The following is a 15,744-nucleotide window of genomic DNA, read 5'->3' on the forward strand; positions in this document are numbered from 1 at the left end:
TTTAAAATCAAAAACTTTTTTTTTGAAAGAACAGAAGGATCTTTAACTATTGGAAATGAAAATGCATTGTGCTTCATCTCACAGCAAGAGATGCAGACGGAAAACAAACCCAAGCATGCTTTTAAAAGATGTCTAACAGTTTAACTATTGAGAAAAAAACAAACAAACAAACAAACAAACAAAAAAAAAACCAGGGCTTTGAAGGATGAGCCCTTGAAAGAAAAAAAAATCTCTAAAACTCTCCTGGATACACATCGCATTGGCTACAAAGTAAATCGATATAATCAGCAATAAATAAATAAATAAATAAATAAAAATCTTTAAAATATATTCAAACACAAGCATAAATATTTGTCCACAGAGTAAGTTACGAATGACAATATATGTGATCTGTTAAAACTCTGTAATTTTCAGTCTGGTTGTGTTCATGTATTTGTCTTTGTCAGTCATTATGGTGTTCTCAGAACAAAAAAAGAGCCAATCCTGACTCCTTTACCTCCATAAAATCTATTTTTCCCGAAACAAAAAGGACTCAGTGTTTTAAATATTTTATCTTTTGAATGTTTTTGTACTTTATCCTCTCCTGGGCCCTTCCTAATGGACGTAGTAGAGCCAGTAGACCACGTTAAAGAAAGAGAAGACGGTTGGAAAGACCATCCTGGACCACTTGTCGATGGAGTTGACGTCAGACAGGTCAGGGATGTTGACTTTGAGCTGTGAAGCGCGTCGGCGTAGACGGCTCTTCTTCTTCTCCAGAGCACCGGTGCCGTAGTTATGACGTGCCAGTGCTGCCCGTCGATATTGCAGCGTGGAGCTGTCGTACGCCAGCATGGCACCTCGTGGGTCGCCCAGACCACGGGAGAGATCACCAGGACCCATCTCGTTCTTCATCTCCACTGTGGTCAGCCGGATATCATCCGGATTCATCTGTAGAAAAGTATGACTTCCTGATTATACCTGTCTAAGGGAATGTTTTCCTGACCTTTTTTTATTTTATTTTTTTTAAGAACCTAAAAAAATCTAAAAATTACATGAGGCTATACTACGTGTTATGGAAATGTCATGATTAGCATGGAAGCAAAGCTCTTCAGAGGCAAACTGCAGGAACTACGTTATCACTGAAACAAACAACAACAAAAAATTAAATGAATGATATTTATGCCATTAGGGTTTGAATCTGGCGGTGTAGTGGTTAGCGCTGCCGCCTTACAGCAAGAAGGTCCGGGTTCGAGCCCCGTGGCCGGCGGGGGCCTTTCTGTGCAGAGTTTGCATGTTCTCCCCGTGTCCGCGTGGGTTTCCTCCGGGTGCTCCGGTTTCCCCCACAGTCCAAAGACATGCAGGTTAGGTTAACTGGTGACTCTAAATTGAGCGTAGGTGTGAATGTGAGTGTGAATGGTTGTCTGTGTCTATGTGTCAGCCTTGTGATGACCTGGTGACTTGTCCAGGGTGTACCCAGCCTTTTGCCCTGTAGTCAGCTGGGATAGGCTCCAGCTTGCCTGCGACCCTGTAGAACAGGATAAAGCGGCTAGAGATAATGAATGATCATGAGGGTTTGAATCTAAATTTCTATGCTTTATATTGACAATGCAAAATGCACTTTATGTTACTTTTTAGGGGCGGCACGGTGGTGTAGTGGTTAGCGCTGTCGCCTCACAGCAAGAAGGTCCGGGTTCGAGCCCTGTGGCCGACAAGGGCCTTTCTGTGCAGAGTTTGCATGTTCTCCCCGTGTCCGCATGGGTTTCCTCCGGGTGCTCCGGTTTCCCCCACAGTCTAAAGACATGCGGATTAGGTTAACTGGTGACTCTAAATTGAGCGTAGGTGTGAATGTGAGTGTGAATGGTTGTCTGTGTCTATGTATCAGCCCTGTGATGACCTGGCGACTTGTCCAGGGTGTATCCCGCCTTTCGCCTGTAGTCAGCTGGGATAGGCTCCAGCTTGCCTGCACTTTAAGGTTAGCTTTTAATTTCGTTGTACTTAGTAGAATGACAATAAATTCTGATTAATAAAGATAAAATAAAAGACACTGTGTATCAAGTATTACGTTGAATATTACGTGTAAGATTCTATTTCAGTTGAAGTACTATTATTTTAAAGTTACATTCTTATCTAGTTGTGTATTTTATGTACATAGCTCATGTTTATCTATCTATCTATCTATCTATCTATCTATCTATCTATCTATCTATCGGTATAGATAGATAGATAGATAGATAGATAGATAGATAGATAGATAGATAGATAGATAGATAGATAGATAGATAGATATTGATATACACACACATTTTTATTGCACTGTTTTTGTGACTGTTTATACATCCAGCCATCCATTATCTGTAACTGCTTATCTTGTGCATGGTCGTGGGCAAGCTGATACCTGTGAGAGTTTGACTCCTTACTCACATCTGTATTGCAGCGTGCCTCTCCAGATGCTAGTCAAGCCAACTCAAAGTCCCTTCCATGCCAGGACCTGGTCTTCCCAGGCAGTCTCCTGTCCCAGTACTAACCAGCTCTTTGAGGCGCATGGGTGCTGCGCCAATCTCTGTTTCCATAGCCCTTGGCCTCTTGCCTATACAGCATGGGGCTGGTCCTCTGGTACCTGCCAGAATTTGACTCCTTACTCACATCTGTATTGCAGCGTGCCTCTCCAGATGCTAGTATATACCATTTTTAATGATGGTCTTTGGTATGACCTGACCACAAGTAGAACTTGCAGTCTCTTGGTGGAGAAGTGGACATGCTAACCACTAGGCCTACTATTAATCCATCCATCCATCCATCCATCCATCCATTATCTGTAAATGTTTATCCTGTGCAGGCTCACAGGCAAGCTGGGGCCGATCCCAGCTGACTATGGGTGAGAGGCAGGGTACACCCTGGACAAGTTGCCACATCATTGCAGGGCTGACACATAGAGACAAACAACCATTCACACTCACATTCACACCTACGGTCAATTTAGAGCCACCAATTAGCCTAACCTGCATGTCTTTGGACTGTGGGGGAAACCAGAGGAAACCCACACAGACATGGGAAGGAGAACATGCAAACTCCACACAGAAAGGTCCCCGTTGGCTACTGGGGTTGAACCCAGAACCTTCTTGCTGTGACAATGCTGTGACAGTGCTGTGACAGTGCTAACCACTACACCACTGTGCCACCCATTGCTGTTTATTGGTGGAACATGTAAATTTCCCCACTGAGCGATGAATAAAGTTTATCTTATCCATCCATCAATCTGTAGCCGCTTTATCCTGTCCTACAGGGTCACAGGCAAGCTGGATCCTATCCCAGCTGACTATGGGCGAGAGGCGGGGTACACCCTGGACAAGTCGCCAGGTCATCGCAGGGCTGACCCATAGACACAGACAACCATTCACACTCACATTCACACCTATGGTTAATTTAGAGTGACCAGTTAACCTAACCTGCATGTCTTTGGACTGTGGGGGAAACCGGAGCACCCGGAGGAAACCCACACGGACACGGGGAGAACATGCAAACTCCGCACAGAAAGGCCCTCGCCGGCCACGGGGCTCGAACCCGGACCTTCTTGCTGTGAGGCGACAGCACTAACCACTACACCACCATGCCGCCGCTAAAGTTTCAACAATGCAAAATTATGAAATACAATTTCAGTGAGAGATTTCTTAATAAAGCATAAAAATTCTGATATTTGGATATTAAAATGCAAATCTTGCTGGCATAAATACCATTCCAGAGGTTTTACACCACATTTAGGGAGAATTTTATTAATTCATATGTTTAAAATCTACAGTGGTGCTTGAAAGTTTGTGAACCCTTTAGAATTGTCTATATTTCTGCATAAATATGACCTAAAACATCATCAGATTTTCACACAAGTCCTAAAAGTAGATAAAGAGAACCCAGTTAAACAAATGAGACAAAAATATTATACTTGGCCATTTATTTACTGAGGAAAATGATCCAATATTACATACAGTATCTGTGAGTGGCAAAAGTATGTGAACGTCTAGGGTTAGCAGTTAATTTGAAGGTGAAATTAGAGTCAGGTGTTTTCAATCAATGGGATGACAATCAGGTGTGAGTGGGCACCCTGTTTTATTTAAAGAACAGGGATCTATCAAAGTCTGATCTTCACAACACATGTTTGTGGAAGTGTATCATGGTATGAACAAAGGAGATTTCTGAGGACCTCAGAAAAAGCATTGTTGGTGCTCATCAGGCTGGAAAAGGTTACAAAACCATCTCTAAAGAGTTTGGACTCCACCAATCCACAGTCAGACAGACTGTGTACAAATGGAGGAAATTCAGACCATTGTTACCCTCCCCAGGAGTGGTCGACCAACAAAGATCACTCCAAGAGCAAGGCATGTAATAGTCAGTGAGGTCACAAAGGACTCCAGGGTAACTTCTAAGCAACTGAAGGCCTCTCTCACATTGGCTAATGTTAATGTTCATGAGTCCACCATCAGGAGAACACTGAATGACAATGGCATGCATGGCAGGGCTGCAAGGAGAAAGCCACTACTCTCCCAAAAAAATTGCTGCTCATCTGCAGTTTGCTAAAGATCACGTGGACAAGCCAGAAGGCTACTGGAAAAACGTTTTGTGGACGGATGAGACCAAAATAGAACATTTTGGTTTAAATGAGAAGCATTATGTTTGGAGAAAGGAAAACACTGCATTCCAGCATAAGAACCTTATCCCATCTGTGAAACACGGTGGTGGTAGTATCATGGTTTGGGCCTGTTTTGCTGCATCTGGGCCAGGACGGCTTGCCGTCATTGATGGAACAATGAATTCTGAATTATCCCAGTGAATTCTAAAGGAAAATGTCAGGACATCTGTCCATGAACTGAATCTCAAGAGAAGATGGGTCATGCAGCAAGACAATGACCCTAAGCACACAAGTTGTTCTACCAAAGAATGGTTAAAGAAGAAGAAAGTTAATGTTTTGGAATGGCCAAGTCAAAGTCCTGACCTTAATCCAATCGAAATGTTGTGGAAGGACCTAAAGCGAGCAGTTCATGTGAGGAAACCCACCAACATCCCAGAGTTGAAGCTGTTCTGTACGGAGGAATGGGCTAAAATTACTCCAAGCCGGTGTGCAGGACTGATCAACAGTTACCACAAACATTTAGTTGCAGTTATTGCTGCACAAGGGGGTCACACCAGATACTGAAAGCAAAGGTTCACATACTTTTGCCACTCACAGATATGTAATATTGGATCATTTTCCTCAATAAATAAATGACCAAGTATAATATTTTTGTCTCATTTGTTTAACTGGGTTCTCTTTATCTACTTTTAGGACTTGTGTGAAAATCTGATGATGGTTTAGGTCATATTTATGCAGAAATATAGAAAATTCTAAAGAGTTCACAAACTTTCAAGCACCACTGTATATTTTTGTCGAGCTGCTTTGCGACAACGTCTGTTAAACATGTTATACAAATACATTGATTTGATTTAAACCACATTTAAACCAGAGGAGGTTGAAATATGGTCACTTTATTAAAAATACAATTAAATGCCCAAAACTTTTGACTCACTCATTCTTCAGTTTTTACCCAAACTGTAGTTCCTGCACTTTGCCTTTATTATTATCCATACCATCCTGATCCCAGTGCTTAGATTATTAAACTCCTAATTGACTTAGAATTATGACAATAAAAAACACAATTACTACTTCTTTAATCAACAGCAAAATGTCATGTATAGCCGTTTCCGAATTTCAACCACGTTATGGTTAAAATTCTGTCTGCAAATCGAAATAATCAGGCAAACAAATGCAAAGAAAAAGGAGAAACTCATGAAGACAAAGGTCCAGAAGAGCGGTGAGGGAAAAGGCTGCTGAAATGAAGAGAGGAAGAGGCTGGAAAAAAACGAGGAGAAGATGAGATGGAGCTCCTCTAGGTGCTCCTGCTATTCTTCTGTTTCAGTCCGCTACCGAGGAGAAAAGCAACCGCACTGCTCCTCTCCTTTCCTAACGTAGGTGTTAGTCTTGCCATGAAGCTTTTAGTCTTTGTTGTGCACTGACTGCTGATTTAACCACCAAAATGACTAACCCAAAAACGCATCATCCTTTTCTTTTTTTTTAAACTCATTTTGTCATGGTGTCTTTGTCATGCTGATTTAAATGGCTTTGAGCTGCTAAAACTGTCACTGATGACTAATTTTTGGAACAAATGCACAATTTGTATAATTGTTATAAGATTCAAACAGATTTTCAAGATGGCAAGCCATAATTAAAAAAAATGAATAAATAAAAAATAAACCAGTCTGTACATCAATACAGGTCAGTCCAAGAAAAACAGATACGCTGGAGTTAAAAGTCTCAAACTATCATCAAAAGTGGCTTCGAAATGCAGGACTGAGGTATAAAAACCATGTGTTTGAACTAGTACCCTACTCCATATTCCCTACAACGCGCAAAGTGCATTAAGGTTACATTATCTGGACAATAAGCCAAATGAACAATGAAATTTGTAATATTTATATTTAAATTTTCTAAAATCTTTTTTTTTCTTGATTTGGTTGCTTTTAAAAATGTACATCGTGTTTTGAAACCGAACTGGGGTAGGTTTCCCGATAAATTTGCCCTTATAATTTTATTATTTATAATTTCGTATAAATATATATTTATATATATAAATAATATAATATATTATTTATAATATATAATATAATATTTATAATATTTTAATATTTATCTCATCTCATCATCTCTAGCCGCTTTATCCTTCTACAGGGTCGCAGGCGAGCTGGAGCCTATCCCAGCTGACTATGGGCGAAAGGCGGGGTACACCCTGGACAAGTCGCCAGGTCATCACAGGGCTGACACATAGACACAGACAACCATTCACACTCACATTCACATTCACACCTACGGTCAATTTAGAGTCACCAGTTAACCTAACCTGCATGTCTTTGGACTGTGGGGGAAACCGGAGCACCCGGAGGAAACCCATGCGGACACGGGGAGAACATGCAAACTCCACACAGAAAGGCCCTCGCCGGCCCCGGGGCTCGAACCCAGGACCTTCTTGCTGTGAGGCGACAGCGCTAACCACTACACCACCGTGCCGCCCATTTTAATATTTATAATATAGTATAATATTTTTGTCTCATTTGTTTAACTGGGTTCTCTTTATCTACTTTTAGGACTTGTGTGAAAATCTGATGATGTTTTAGGTCATATTTATGCAGAAATCTAGAAAATTCTAAAGGGTTCACAAACTTTCAAGCACCACTGTGTATAATGTGTGTGTGTGTCAGTCCACCAGATTTTCATACCAGATGCTCAGACTATGGATTTTGAGTTCTACCTGCTGCGTTACACTACTAAGACGCCATATGCAGGAAATACAAACCAAAGTGAAATTGGACCTAGGGAAATTGGACTGTAAATCTGACAGGAAATCATGTGCACGCAACCCAAAATGGTCCATTTTCCAGGCAGAAAGCCTTCAAAATGTCCATGATGTTTAAGCTAGGTCCAAAATGTATTTCTGGACCAGAATGACACTACACACTTTTACTCTGGATTTGCAAAACAGCTATCGGTAATTTAATCTGATGGCTCATTGATTGGTTGGCACCATGCCAAATTAATTTTTAGCACTGTGCCAATGATGTCAGAATATTAGTCGCGGTTCTAACATGGGACCAACTTTAACCTGTACAAAATGTTACCAACAAAGCTAGAACTGTTGTTGATACAAGAGAGTCAGTCATAAAATGTGTTTTTATTCTTTCTAAGCTCTGAACATGCAGTGTCGAAAACATGGAGAGCAGGACTCCGAATCAGTCAGTACATGGACAATGAATGGACGCTGTCGAGTGTTGATTCGTTTCTGATTCTGGACAGTAACTACACGGTAGTCATTTAAAACGAGTCCTTGTCTCAAGCCCTCTAGAACCAGCCTCAGTCTAACACTGTCATGGATGACGTTAAAAGTGGTAAATGTATCCTGTAGGAGCGCTATTGAGGTGATTATTCGTTGATAGTTACTGGATCAGCCAGTGAAAACGGTGCAAAAACATGGCACACTTTTCAACGCCATTTCTACACATTCTGTAAACGGATCATCTGGTACAAAAATCCCATGGCGTGATACAGTATATATACAGTTGTGGTCAGAAGTTTACATACAGTGACATGAAATGTCATCTTGGATATGAATGTCATGGCAATATTTGGGCTTTCAGTAATTTCTTTGAACTGTTCTTTTTCTGTGGCAGAATGTACAGCATACATCTTTAATAAAAAAGTTTTAATTTTCTTTGGGTTTTCTGAAATCAACACAGGGTCAAAATTATACATACAGGGTCAAAAATTAACATACACTCACTTAGATTATTAATTCAGAGGTGCTGAAACTTCTAAAATGTCTCTCATCTTGCCAAGGCTGAGGTCTCTTAACTTCCTGTTAGTGATTATGACTGACTACAGCTGGTAGCTTCTCTGTGCCTTCATAAAAAGGGTTTGTTACAGCACTCATTGGATTGACCAACACACAGTAAAATGGGAAAGTCCAAGGAGCTCAGTGCAGATCTGAGAAAGAGGAGCACAGATGTACACAGCTCCGGAATGTCTCTTGGAGCCATTTCTAAACAACTGCAAATTCCAAGATCAGTTCAAACAATTGTATGCAAGTTATTGTGAGGTGTAGTCACTTTTCCAAGCCACTTTGCTTCAAGAAAACCCAAACTGTCACCCTCAGCTGAAAGGAAATTGGTTTGGATGGTCAGGAACAACCTGGGAACCACCATGGCACAGCCCTGCCATGAACTGGAAGCTGATGGATCACTGTCTACTGTTCAGATCACCATGGACTAAGAGGCTGCTATCCAAGAAATAACCCCCTGCTCCAAAATTGACACCCTCAAGTTTAACTAAAGTTTGAAGCTGACCACACGGACAAAGAAAAAGCCTTCTGGATGATAGCTGTATGGTCACATGAGAGAAAGATTCAGTTGTTTGGCCACAATGACCACCATGTACAGAGGGACACTGTACCAGCTGGTGATGGTGGGGGTAGGCTCATCATGCATCAGAGTTGGTTGTGGAGGATAAAGCAGGCAAACATTAAGCTTAAAACAAGTCCTGACTTCAATCCTATTGAAAATATATGGACCGTGCTTATAAGTCGACTCCATGCCAAGAAAAAATAAATAAATTTAATTGAACTCTACCAATTCTACCATGAAAAGTTGTGAAATATCCAACCAGAATTCTGCCAGAAGCTTGTTCATCATAAACAAAAATGTTTGGTCAAGGTGAATCTTATGAAGAGACATTTTACCCAAATATTAGGTGTGCTGTATGTATATTTTTGACCATGTATGTTTAATTTTGACCCTGTGTTGATTTCAGAAAACCCAAAGAAAATTGAAACTTGTGCACCAAATTCTAGTGGTTTTTTTTTATTAAAGCTGTATGCTGTACATTCTGCCACAGAAAAAGAACAGTTCAAAGAAATGACTGAAAGCTCAAATATTGCCATGACATTCATATCAAAGATGACATTCATATCACTGTATGTAAACTTCTGACCACAACTGTATATACACACACTCACACACAATATTACAGGTGCATAAATTTGTATCATTTATGACACTAAATTCAATAATCACTCACCTAATGAGTTAAATTTTATTAAAAAGTGTTGATATTGATCTGACTTTATGATATCCATACATAATCCCATAACATATTGAAACATATTCAAAATGTTTTGCGTATACTTATTTAATATTTAACTCAATATATTTGCACTGAACAAGAAAAATAATTTACACCAGCAGCAGATTCAATACCAGTCTCCACTCATTGATTGTAAGAGTCCCTTGGAGGCGCATGCACATTCTGTATATTTGGCTGTGAGGAGACGCTCTTTGTTGTGAAAGAGTGATCCAGGTCCATCATAAATGAAAAGTGAACTAAAGTACGACTTTAGCTACGACACTGTTCGGGAAAACCACATTAGCTTAATGAAAGATCTTAAGAGGTAGTTAAAGATGCTCTTAGCCTTAAGAGGCTTTAGGGAAACCCAGCCCAGATTTCATATTCCATATATTGTATAATTTGTATGCAAGGCGTTAAAACAGAATTTCAATTTAAAAATAATCACATCAAATAAAAAAATATATATCTAATTCATATTTTGGTACCACGATGTTTTTTGTTTTGTATACAGTATATTAACCTTTTGTGGATTAACTATAGTGCTGTTTGGTCAAATGCACTTCGAGTTTTGAGAACGTTCAAACTGTTTCAAAAAATAAACCCAAGCAATCGATGAAATTGAAATGAAACGTAATATAGCATGACCTAAATCCAAACCCTAATGGCGCAAAATATCTTTCAATAGTTGAGAGATTTCCTGGGCACACTCCATTTTCTCCACCAAGATCAGTTTCCCTGCACCTGGAGATCATAACAGTCCGGAAATCTAATTACTTCACTATTTATTACTTTTCCAAAGAGAAATCCAAGACTTAAGCATTCCTTTAAATCAAACAGCAACAACAAAACAAAAAAAGTTTGTAGTGGGCGAATGGTAAAACTCATGCGTACTGGGAAAGAGCTTCAGGTGCAAACAGCAAATCAAATGGAATAAAAGGGAAGTGGAAGTGGTGGAAATGATGATCATCACTATTCTAAGCCAACCAAAATCGATGAATTAGAAAAAAACAAGTCAGGTGGTTGGAATATTGGTGTCATTATTCATTCTAATTGCGTATATATCGATGCAGATCCAGGTTCTTTCCTTCTTTATTTATTTTACTTTTGAGTCGAGAGGGCAGTACCTTAAGTCTCTGCTCGCCTAGTCCTAATGCAGCATCGTCGGCAAAGATTGGATCCCACATCGAGTCATACACGTCAATTTCCCTCTGTTTCATTCTGGCATACAGAGCATCGTCTCTCTGAACTACATTTCCCACCATCCACTGTAAGTACACAAAATCAGCACTGTTACTTCAGAAAATGGAAGTTTGTGACACTCAGAGAGAGAGAGAGAGAGAGAGAGACAAAGAGAGAAGGATTTTGGCACATCAAGCTCATTCAGCCCAATAAGATTATGAAGCGAGCAACTTGACGCCCTGCCAGCCGTCAGCTGAGAGATGACTTTTACCCTGTGAAACGGCAAGGTCACCGCTTATTGCTACTAAAACCTGAGCTCTACTCTGCCAGAAGGGGGGAAAAAAAAACATCTCTTGGTGGTATCCATTAGACGAGGTTGATCAGTAAGCCTATGCCACTGGAGGGGGAAAAAAGATGAATTTCCAGAGTTGGACCAAAACCTAAAGCCCACTGATCCTGAAAGGGGCACAGCCACAAGTCACAACACATAACCTTCAAAATAACAAACCAGCCCCTTCAGAGGAACAACAAAACCTTAACAATCCGCTTTTTCCTCTACAGGCATCCAAAGGCACGCTACCTTGTTTGGATCGGGTCGGAGCTTTTCATTGTTGGCGGTGGCTGCTTTCTCAGCTGCCTTCTTCTGCCTCTGGGGGCCTTGACCGAAGAAGATGTAGTTGACGAAGGCATACTCGAGCAGGGCCAAGAACACGAAAACGAAGCAGCCCATCAGGTACATGTCTATAGCTTTCACATAGGGGATCTTGGGAAGAGTCTCTCGCAGGTGGGTGTTAATGGTGGTCATGGTCAGCACCGTGGTGATACCTGCAAGTGTAACAGAACATAGAAACATCAATATGTTGTGTAAAGCAATGAATGATACCAATGGTGAACTGTTACGATTAGAGCTGGGATTTGAGCTCAGCCAAAACTTAGCCAGACTCCAAAAAAGCAACAGGGCAAAGAATTTTGCAAGGGATTAGCGGCAGGCTGCCAGGTCGCTCTGTTGTGTGTCATTGTTGATGTTGATTTTAAAAGTAGCTACGTAAATTACACAAGGAAATGAATACTTAAGTCTGAGTGAAAAATACTGTAGTGAGCATGTAGCGTGGAAGAAGAGTCTGGAGACAGAAGTCTTAGGCTACATCCACACGACAACGGCAACGAGATGTTATTTAAAAATATATCGCGTCCAAATGGGCAACAATCAGTAAAATATCAGGTCCATATGGCAACGCAACGCTTGCTGAAAACGATGCAATACACATGCCACACCTCTAGGGGCGCTGTAAGACGGTCCCTTCGGAGACACCAGAACAATAGAAGAAGTAAGGACGCATGCGCATAATGCGCGAGACTTCATATTAGCCACAAAGTCAGGAAAATCTGTTTGTAAAGTTACATTATAATGACCAAATACAATGAAAAGTATTTTTCCAGTCTCACCTGTGAAAGGTAATCCCATGTGATCTCGTTTGGACAGCAAACCTGTTGGTACAGTTAAACGCAGCTAATCTTTATTCTCCGCTTTGACCTCTCCAATATGGCGGCGAGGATGACGTATGATTCTACGCGGAAGGCGGCGTCTTTAATGGTCCGGAATAAATTGAATACTACACGTTGATGGATTAATTTGTTTCTCACCTGTGAAAGGTAATCCCATGTGATCCCGTTTGGACGGTAAACCTGTTGGTACAGTTAAAGGCAGCACATGAATCTTTATTCTCCGCTTTGACCTATCCAATATGGCGGCGAGGATGACGTATGATTCTACGTGGAAGGCGGCGTCTTTAATGGTCCGGAATAAACTGGATTAATTTGCTCCTCTACGCCCTTTTTGAGGAATGTATTGTCGGACTTAAATCAACATCTGAAGAGGTGAGATCGCTCCTTTTTTTCCCTATTTTTGCTGGCGGGATTGCACCATTACACAATAAATATTCACAGTGAAAATATTTTGTAAGCGCGTTTCATGAACCAAGTTATAGGATTTGTTGACAACTCGCATCACAATGAGAAGATCATTGGCACTACTGGTGTTAAGAATCAGACCATTTCATAAAGGAATATTTTGCTGTAGAGCTGCAGTGTTTGTACAATTGCATGTTTTTGCTTCACTATTACTGTCACTATTCTGCTTCTTGCATTACTACTGTGAACTAACACTGAACATAATAATAATAATAATAATAATAATATCCAAGCTCGTGTTTCACTCTCACTAGTGCTCTGTAAGGCTTTTTCCTGGTGATATTCGTTACACTTCTACCCGGCGTGAAGCACTCACAGTCATGTGGTTGTGACGTCATCGTAAACAAATCCGTTCTACTCATCCAGACGACTTCACAACGGCAGCGTTGCCAGATCTTTCCACTCTGGAACCCGTTCTCAAAAAGATTGCGTTTTGGGCACCCAAAACACCGGTGCCGTGTGGACGCCAGGCCTAAACGATAAGCAATTGTATCGGAGTCACCTGAATCCGTTGCCGTGTGGACAGGGCCTTAGTTTCTCGGTCGTTAGCCTGCGCTACTTGCTCTTGATAAATAGCACTGGCTTGACTGCTTTATTAGCATTCGCTAACACTACTGATGAACACTACGCCGGCTGGAAGGTGACTTCACTGCTGCGCTGACGGCGCTGACTCATGGTTAAGCTCATGCTGGCCTTCGAGAAGGCCTACAGTGATAAACTTTGGTCCCTCCCACTATAAATCAAAATCTGATTGGTTCATCAGTCAACTGTCACTTCCTACATAAACATAAACTGCCATGGCCTTCTGTCCTGGCAATGAAGTCCTAACCAATGAGTGAGCAGCTCTAAACTCTTCTCAGTCTAGAGACAACAAACAAAACAATCTCACTGGATAACTAATGTTTTCAGGACGGTAACCCTTTCATTTCTGAAGCAAATTTGATAGAAAACGAGGCCGAATTAGAATTAGAAGAGAATAATTATCATGAAATTATGAAAGAAATGAAACATTTGAAATGCTGATTTGTTTGGGCCTTCTCTGAAGACCTAAAAGGCCCTGACGGTTCCCCTCTGAATGATACACTATTTCCCTTATAGTCCAAAAGACACATTTAATGTCTTTATTTTAGTTTAATCAAGGATAAACTTGGGGCTATAAGCTTTGTTTAATTGTTAGCTCCATTAGCCTCGTCACTCCAGTTGAAAAAATGAAGACACTAAACTAAACATGTCTTGGCTGATTAACTCCATTTAGGGCAAGAAAAAAATGTGTGTAAATCAAGGATGGCTGTATAGCACTTCACGAAGATTAATTGTACAGCACGAGGCATGTACTGATAATAAAGAAGCAGATTGTAATGTTTAGAGGTCATTGCTGCCTGGTGAGGAGAATCACACTCAACATACTGTACTGACAAATCTTCCTCATCAGCTCACTCCACTCCCGATGGTGCTGAGCAGCTCTGCTCTGTCTGGGGCGGAGCTAATTCCTGAGCCAGAAAAATCAATCAAGAAACCATCCATATCTAAAGATACTGTAAACTCACCGGCCACTTTAATAGGAACTTGTTCTTGATTCTAAGATCCCTGGTCTTGGCTGCAGGAGTGGAACTCAATGCGGTCTTCTGTTTTTCTCTTGTATGCTGAGATACTTTTCTGCTCACCACGGTTGTAAAGAGTTGCTATATCCTTCTTGATAGCGTGAACCAATCTGGCCATTTTCCTCTGACCTCTCTTATCAACAAGACGTTTGTTTCCACCCACAGAACTGTCACTCACTCACTCAATGTTTTTTGTTTTTCGCACCATTCTGTCTGTGTAAACTCTAAAGACCGCTGTTTGTGTGTGAAAACCCCAGGAGATCAGCAGTTTCTGAAATACTCAAACCAGTCCATCTGGCTCAAACCAACACCCATGCCACAGTGAAAGAAAGTCACACTTTGAGATCACAATTTTTCCCGTTCTGATGTTTGAAGAAATGAACATTAATTAACTGAAGTTCTTGATTTGTATCTGCATTGTGCCACTGCCAAGGGATTGGCTGATTAGAGAACTGCATAAAACAGAAGGTGGATGGGTGGATGTTCCGAATAAAAAGCGTATATTCAAAATTTTGGATTTCTGCATGCCAAGAGACACGTGAGCAAGATAAATTCCAGCTTTACATAGTAGTAATGTACAGTATAAACACCAATATGGTATCCACTCACTCACTTTCAGTAACCACTGAATTCTCGTTTCTCGGCTCGCACTGAATCCAGAGCCTATCCCAGGAATTCTGGGATCAAACCCAAAACCCTGGAGTTGTGAGATGGCCACGTTATCAGCTGTCAGCATGATATTATGTAGTACACAAAAAAACAACAGCAGGATACACACCAAGGACAGGACTATGGCACAGTATAATACAGCAGTTCATAAAATCAGCGTAATTCAGCACTGTGCCAATATACTACATTTTCATATCACGATAATTACAGTATTACAAATTACTACATCTTGTTTTTGTCTTGTTGGAAAGCTTGTTAACCTGGAAATGAACCTCAGTACGCAGGAAATTTAGGACTCTCTTCAGTGTTATCAAATATTATAACTTCTTGCATGCTGTGCAATAACACTTGTTTATTGGCAATCGCTGGCAAGCTTTTCAGCTTAGATAAAAACAAACTCCCTCGCACAATTCCTGACTGGAACACAGCAATAGTGAAAGGCACCGCTTAGAACTGATTACCGGCCCTATAGCAAGCACTACAATACACCACTTTACACCACTATGCTGTTTACTGCTCGATTCTGATTGGTCAATTGATGTTGATTCATTTTCTGTAACAACAGCACTGACAGTAGTTCCATTTGTGAGCTTTATATGAACCTGCCAGAGGTGGACAGTAACGAAGTACATTTACTTGAGTTCTGTA

General features: G+C 40.8%; 1 protein-coding gene across 1 annotated transcript in view; it reads right to left on the reverse strand.

Annotated features, from left to right (window-relative positions):
* Positions 1-466: 466 nt before the first annotated feature.
* Positions 467-15,744, reverse strand: part of gabrb2a (gamma-aminobutyric acid type A receptor subunit beta2a) — a 165,120-nt gene continuing 149,842 nt past the window's right edge. The window contains exons 8-10 of the mRNA XM_060915286.1: positions 11,436-11,680; positions 10,801-10,941; positions 467-927 (exon numbers count right to left, since the gene is read on the reverse strand). Of these exons, the coding sequence (XP_060771269.1) occupies positions 595-927; positions 10,801-10,941; positions 11,436-11,680 (719 nt within the window). The 3' untranslated portion in view covers positions 467-594. The remainder of the gene's footprint in view (positions 928-10,800; positions 10,942-11,435; positions 11,681-15,744) is intronic.

Source organism: Neoarius graeffei, chromosome 2 (assembly GCF_027579695.1).
Source record: "Neoarius graeffei isolate fNeoGra1 chromosome 2, fNeoGra1.pri, whole genome shotgun sequence".
In the NCBI taxonomy this organism is placed as follows: domain Eukaryota; kingdom Metazoa; phylum Chordata; class Actinopteri; order Siluriformes; family Ariidae; genus Neoarius; species Neoarius graeffei.